This window comes from Cynoglossus semilaevis, chromosome 10, assembly GCF_000523025.1.
Source record: "Cynoglossus semilaevis isolate Cse_v1.0 chromosome 10, Cse_v1.0, whole genome shotgun sequence".
Lineage (NCBI taxonomy): Eukaryota > Metazoa > Chordata > Actinopteri > Pleuronectiformes > Cynoglossidae > Cynoglossus > Cynoglossus semilaevis.
In genome coordinates this window covers 971,850-979,114 of record NC_024316.1, presented here as the reverse complement: position 1 = coordinate 979,114, position 7,265 = coordinate 971,850, and the positions used below count along the sequence as shown (strand labels likewise).

The 7,265-nt window shown below is 39.9% G+C and overlaps 2 protein-coding genes across 2 annotated transcripts in view; one reads left to right on the top strand and one right to left on the bottom strand.

Moving 5' to 3' along the window:
- arhgef3l (Rho guanine nucleotide exchange factor (GEF) 3, like) overlaps nt 1-4,382 on the top strand; it is a 9,373-nt gene extending 4,991 nt beyond the window's left edge. The window contains exons 7-11 of the mRNA XM_025059106.1: nt 1,830-1,986; nt 2,093-2,350; nt 2,893-3,063; nt 3,154-3,346; nt 3,773-4,382. Of these exons, the coding sequence (XP_024914874.1) occupies nt 1,830-1,986; nt 2,093-2,350; nt 2,893-3,063; nt 3,154-3,346; nt 3,773-4,020 (1,027 nt within the window). The 3' untranslated portion in view covers nt 4,021-4,382. The remainder of the gene's footprint in view (nt 1-1,829; nt 1,987-2,092; nt 2,351-2,892; nt 3,064-3,153; nt 3,347-3,772) is intronic.
- A 1,508-nt stretch (nt 4,383-5,890) lies between these two features.
- LOC112487575 (transketolase-like protein 1) overlaps nt 5,891-7,265 on the bottom strand; it is a 3,240-nt gene continuing 1,865 nt past the window's right edge. The window contains exons 2-3 of the mRNA XM_025059105.1: nt 7,011-7,164; nt 5,891-6,497 (exon numbers count right to left, since the gene is read on the bottom strand). Of these exons, the coding sequence (XP_024914873.1) occupies nt 6,325-6,497; nt 7,011-7,164 (327 nt within the window). The 3' untranslated portion in view covers nt 5,891-6,324. The remainder of the gene's footprint in view (nt 6,498-7,010; nt 7,165-7,265) is intronic.

The window sequence follows — 7,265 nt, the reverse complement described above, 5'->3', positions numbered from 1 at the left end:
ATATGTATATGTATATATGTATATATGTATATGTATATATGTATATATAAATATATATGTATATATGTATGTATGTATGTATATGTGTATATATATATATACATACATATATACACACATATATATATACATATATATATATGTATATATGTATATATGTATATGTATATATATATATATATCACATTTTTTTGTACACGATATAATTTCATTATAAACAAAATGAGTTCCAGACAAATTATAACCAAATACAATGAACAGAGTACAAAAAAATATAAGTTTCTTTACAGCAGTGGTTCTTTATTATTTTCTGTCACGCCGCCCCCTCCCCCCTTTCGGGACAGAAATGTTTTTACGCACCCACCGGCTTCCCTCGACCTACAGCCCCGCGAATTGAAATACTATTGAGAACCCGATAACATCTATATTTCTACCTGTACAAACCACTGTATGAGTTGCTGCCACCTAGTGTCTGGAGGCTTGTTATCATTCAAGCATTACAGCAGTGGTACACTTATGTCCAGCGTGCCATATTCCATTGGAAGCCCCCCCAACCCCCACCCCCCAACTGGTCTGGTCTGATGTACATCCCTAACTGTCAGTATCTTAAACAACAAAATACATAAAATCTGGAAATTTCTCTACAGAAACACTGTAAAACACTGTTTGCGTCTGTGTTCTTCCTACGTTCTGTGTGAACACCTGAATGCCACTTAGGCTACGTAGGGACCTAACATCTTGGGTTAATCGCGGGTCACATCCATACTGCCACCTACTGTATTAGAGTGTGTGGTGTCACGGTATGACCACTGACTTTATTTGCGCCTTAATGTGCAATCATTTTCTGAGCATTTTTATCGCATTTAAATCGATTCTTGTCACTAACACGTCGTGCCCTACGCAACTAAAGATTCGCAAGTGTGCAATCATCCGTCCACCGATCTGTCTTCCTGCTGCGTAGGCAGCAGTCTGAACAGAGAAGCTCAGGCTTCCCTCTTATATCTTTGATCTTGCTCATTCAGTCACTAACCGCAGCTCATGACCACATGTGAGTGTAGCTGTGTAGACTGACGGGTAAACGTTCGGGCTCAGCTTCTTGTTAACAAGAACAGACGGCTGCAGAGTGTGTCCTTACTGCTGATGCAGCGCATCAGATCGACACATCGACCTGTCAATCTCTCTGCACTCTAGTGGTTACTACACTCAGGGACGTCTTTGTCCCTGAACGGCAGCAGTTGAACTATTCAGGTCACATAGTGTAAAAGTAAAGTCGTTTCATTTGTCATGACTGATATTTGGGGGATGTCCGATTTTGAACTTTTTTTGCCGATATCCGATATGCCGATACTATACCGAACACTTAATTTCAGATTTCGATATCAGCCGACGTCGCAACCCTGTGCTGTGTCACTGTGACAACAATTCACTTTCACTTCGCTCCACTATTTTTAGGTCGCATTATCTGGGTGTAACCTAGGCATTGTGTTAGCGGTGTTTTCATGAAACGGATCCTTATCGATATAACATAATTGTGCTAATATCAGCTGATAATGTCGGTTAGCCGATAATATCGTACATCCTTACTAATATGTTATAAAAAAATGCTCATCGCTAAAACAAATAAATAAATAGGAATGCAACTCTACGCAGTCTCTGCGTAAAGATGCTAATGTCAGTAACTTTGATTGTTTGCGTTATGTTTACGTTTTTCAAAATGAAGTCGGTTTAAAGCACTGAAAGTCTATGAAGGTTTAGCTGCTTCACACCGACATTACACATCGTACGTTTTTCTTCTGTTAAACGTTGTTTTCAAATGTTTTGAATTGAAGTTGTATATTGAGTCATAATGTTAGCCACCAGAAGCTCCAGCTCCAGAAACTAAGAACACTTTGTCTCCACTTTACCCCAGATCTCCTCAGTCGTCTTGAGGATCTTAGAGGGACGCAGAAGATAGTAGCTGAGGTGGGGCCCACTTTACTGAACTGGGTAGGTGTTTTACTACTGTATAGCCCGATCAGAAAGAAGACTAGAGAGGACTAGAACTGTTAACATACTATGTCATAAAAATCCTTGTATCAATCACTCTTTGCAGTTCCCCCATCTCAAGGCTTATGTCACATACTGTTGTAACCAAGTGGGGGCCAAAGCCCTGCTGGACCAGAAGAAGCACGACAAGAGAGTGGAGCACTTTTTGAGTTTATGTCAGGAGTCTTCGTTTAGCCGGAAGCTGGACCTGTGGAATTTTCTGGATCTCCCCCGAAGTCGCTTGGTCAAATATCCACTGCTCCTCAAAGAAATACAGAAGTGTACACCACCAGAGCACCCTGACCAGGATGTACTACCTGACGCTGTGAGTCAAATAAAAACACCAATATATGGAAAGAATATATATAAGGAAATAGTATATAAAAGTATTTACATACATATATAAATACATATGCTGGATATGTGTGTATACGTACTGTATATATATATATAAACATATATAAATATATATTTATATATATATATTTATATATGTTTATATATATATTTATATATATATATTACATATATAAATATATACATGTTTATATATATATATTTATATATATATGTGCATGTGTGTGTCTGTTCACTCACCATATATTGTACATATTTATACTGTTATATTTTGGACACGTTTTTCCAAGGGATGTCCGATAATAACTTTTCGCCGATAACCGATATGCTGATGTCAACCAAACGCTCTATTACCGATTCCAATATCTACCGATACCGATATATGCAGCCGTAATATAAATTTGTGGGGGGTTTTTTTTGGGAGGGAACTTTTTGCCCTTCATCATGGCTCCCAGGCGTAAGTCTGACTCTTCTGATGTTCTTTTTTTTCTGTGCCTCTCTGCTGTTTAGTTGGAGCTTATCCAGAGTATCGTGGCAGAGGTGAACACGAAGACAGGAGAGGCTGAGTGTCAGTTCTACAGACGCAGCCTTGTGTACATGGAAGATAGCCAGCGACTGTCAGAGATCCTGCTGTCTCGCTTCCTCTATTGCCACGGAGAACTCAAGAGCCACAAGGGCCAGGTGGTCGATCAATATTCTGTTTTATTCATTTGTTTGGATCATAATTTTATCTATGACTGCCTGAACTTTTTGCTCTGCCTCTTTACTCAGCGGCTGCATGTGTTCCTGTTTGAGTTGGCGCTGGTGGTGGCCCGACCTGGTGAGGTCAGAGAAGTAGGTCAGGTGTTCCATGTGTACCGACAGCCTTTGCTCAACACCTCCATAAATCTAGAGGAGATTCCTGACGGGGACTTAGGAGGAGGAAGCACTTTTAGAGGAGCCTTCACTGGAGGAAACGACAAAGGTAATGTAAACAGCACGGCACAAAAGATAAATGAACTTGTGATTACTTTTAAAATATATAAATTAAAGCCTGACATCTGTGATTGAGAATGTGCAATGCTCGCATTTCACCAATAGATGGCATAGACAACGCTGAATACTTGTGTCAAAATGTACGTTAGTAGTAAAAGTAAAATTACCTGTTCCCGAAACTACTTAAAAAATTACAAATTACTCACAAAAATGACTCAATTACAGTAACTTGAGTAAATAAATGTAATTTGTTACTTTCCACCTCTGCAATTGATATTCTATCAGATCAAATCTCCAATAGAAAAAAAAACACAGATATATGTCAAGGGAGTCGCAGTAGTTTTGAACTGACATTTTTTTTTTTTGAAGTACCCCTACATCCAGTCAACAACGTGCCTGACTTTCTCCCATGTAGTTAAGAACTGTTTCCGTGTAAGCAGCAGAGGGCGGTCCAAAGGTCACCAGTATTGTCTGCAGGCGAACGACTCCTTCAGCAAGCAGCAGTGGATCAGCTGTCTCAGGCAGGCCATCGTCCATTCGCGGGACACGACAGCTCAGTCTAACTGGGCGCCTCTGTCCCTTCACTCTGATGCTGCCCTTTCTGACATTGCTGAGCTCAGCCTTTCCTCGGACACAGAAATGGCCGACGACCCCGTTCCCTGAACGATCACTGGTGCTCGCACCATGGACGGTATACAACAGATGGAACTGCTTGTGAAAGAGGATTCTGTCGCTGTGAGCCCTGTGTAGTTGCTATGCTTTTATACAAACAGCCACCTGGGGTTGTTTTTGTTTTTTTTACCAGAAATATACTAGCTGTCTTAAAAACATGAATTACGAAGGTTTTGTCGTTTCACCAAAACAAGAGTCATGGATGACATATGACATTGAATAGTTTTAACGCCAGTAAATATTTGTTGCGTCAAAATCTTTTTTTTTTTTTTTTCCGTTTATCGGAAGGAGACTGATATGGCAGATATGTATGTTCTTTAATAAAATCTTGACGTTGGAACAGTTCTAACAAAGATGATTAACGTTTTGGTACGTTCTATAAAACAAAAAAAACAGTCGCGTGGCAACTACGTCTATCTGTAGCTGTATTTTCTGTGCAACGAAACCAGTTTCGCTACACATTTGCGGTCACATTGCGAAGTAATGCGAAGTCGCTCCCCAACTAATGACCATTAATTAATCCACCTTGAAATTGCTAACCGCTATGCTATGCTGCTAACATGACAATGTTTATATATTGCGCGAGTAGCAGACACTAATACACAAGCCTAGAGTGCCCTCTAGCGGCTGTTAGTGTGAAAATAAGGAACGTAAATTTCAGTGGCACAAACAGATACTGGTACACAAGCCTAGAGTGCCCTCTAGCGGCTGTCAGTGTGAAAATAACAAACGTGAAATGATATTTTAATATACAAGTCATACGAGTTTCTATGAGTCACAAACCCAGCCAAAAGACAAAAAGTTACTTTTAACTCTTCAGGGTGCAGTGACTCAGCGTAAACGCGGGGCGCGACCCTGTGCAGTTAGTATTTCTGACAGCTAAGAATTGCACAGCAGCATGAACTGTTAAAAGTGCTGTGTCACAATGTCACTTTCCTTCCTCCCTCTTACAGTACTGATCTGATGGACACAGAGGTAAGCACGTGACAGCATGTTTAAACACTACCTAAAGGTTGAGCAATGAGTTGTGTAAAAATACCCTTTGGGTCATAACACATTTATTTTAACACAGGAAGCCCCGAATGGTGCAAGAACAGGATGCTGTCAGTGCTTCAATTTTTTTTTTTAATTTTTTTTTTTTAGCTTTTCTCTAGTCAGTCTCAGCCAACAGCTCAGTGCTCTTCCTGGCAACAACTGAAGCAGTGGGTGCAGTTTGCAGTTCCTCTAAGATATGCATTACCCACACACACACACACACTATACAATGAACGTGGTTGTAGGATAAGGCTGAAACATGTCGTCAGTTCAGACATGGGATTCCATTGTACTACAGCTTGAATGAACTCCTGAACTTGCAGGACCAATCAGCTGCTTCCCTCTTCTTATCACTTATCACTGATGGATAGATATCACTTTATTAATCCCTCTGAACAGTTGACAGTTACTCTTCTGGTGTTTAACCAGTGCAGGCCTCTGACATTTTTTTGGTATAATTAGTAAAGGAATACTCTATAAGCCAGTTCAGGATGATATTGAGAACTCTGAGCTACCTTGCTGGGACACAAACAGTACTCAGCTAACAGTTGTACGACATTTGTAGGGCCATGAGTTTTAGCTCCAGGAACAAACGTCTTTAAATGTACCAGGTTTAATAGAACTATTTCCTTTTGCCATTTTGAGATTTTTGCTTAGTAAAGGCCAAGGTTTTCTGTGCTCAAGATAAGCTACTGAACAATGGGTTCTGTATGTTTGATGACTTGTAGTCACTCAAGCGTCTTTTCCCACTACTGCCTAAAACTTAAGCACAGTTTCAACTTACTCTAATTTACAGGACAATTCAAATTATGATATAAGCAAACAGTAGGGTTGTGCATTCCATTTTTATTTTAGCACATCACCGCAGTTACAGGAAGTGAGAAAGATCAACAAGTCAAGCTATGCCCATATGAGCGGAAATGGTAAGAGGCAAGTACCACGTTTTACAGTTATTTTAACATTTCGTCAAAAACATGACAGTGACTCTTCAAAAGAAAAGAAAATGTTCACCGCAACAGTGTGGCAGTATGAGGACGGAATATCAGGAATGTGAAAAAGAAATGGTCAATAGTGACCTGAAAGACTATTGGTGAGCTTTTGGTCTCAGGACTAAGGAATCCTCCAGACAGTCTCAAAAAGACATTAAGACAATAGTGATGTATTAAGTGCTTAGGTTATCAGAAGGTAGAGACTGTTTACCAGATTAGTAGATGAAAACTGGAGATGGCATCTACGGAGCAGGAGGGCAGAATCAGTGCACTAGTTAGCAAAGACCTGGCGCACGGCGTTAGCGATGTGCTTGGCGCTAATGCCGAACACGTCGAGCAACTCGTTTGGCTTTCCACTGCGGGGCACACCAGACACTGCCAGTCGGTTCACAACAATTCCAGGCTCTGCGCCCACTGCTGACAGCACTGCTTCGCCAAGGCCACCTGCAGGAGGAAGAACCAAAGAAAGGGGATTTATTTAAAAATTTAAAATAAATAAATAAATAATAAAAAAAAAAATCACAAAATCCTAGAAGCAGGAATCAGTAAATCTCAAACAAAAACAAAATCAGTCCAACTTAAGTTACAAAGGTAACTGTCCTCTTCTAAGACATGTGACTAAGACAGTGGTTCTCAATTTTTTTCAGTCATGCCCCCCCTAGAGGAAAGATTTCTTTTTTTTTTTTTAAACACACCTCTAGCACTTTTGATATTAGAATACTATTGAGACCCTGATAATATGTATTCTCATATCTGTACAAACAACTATGAGTTGCTGCCACCTAGTGACTGGAGGCTTGTTTATCATTCTAGAATTGTAGCAGCAGCAGCACACTTCTGTGCATCGTGCCAGATTGGAAGCCTCTCACGGGAGGTGGTGGTGCTTAATATAACTACACATCAAGGTCTTTATGGAAAAAGATTCTTTAATTAGGACCACATTAGAAATCGACTAACCCTCTTTGTAGTGATCCTCCACTGTGATGATTTGTCCAGATGTGGCTCTGGCACTGGCAAGAATAGTAGCGGCATCAAGAGGCTTGATGGTGAATGGATCAATGACTCTGATGTTCTTTCCTAGAAGGGGACAAAAAAAATTTATATGAATTGTCTACCCATATATATATATATATATATATATACACACACACATATATATATACACACACACACATATATACACACACATATATATACACATACACATATATA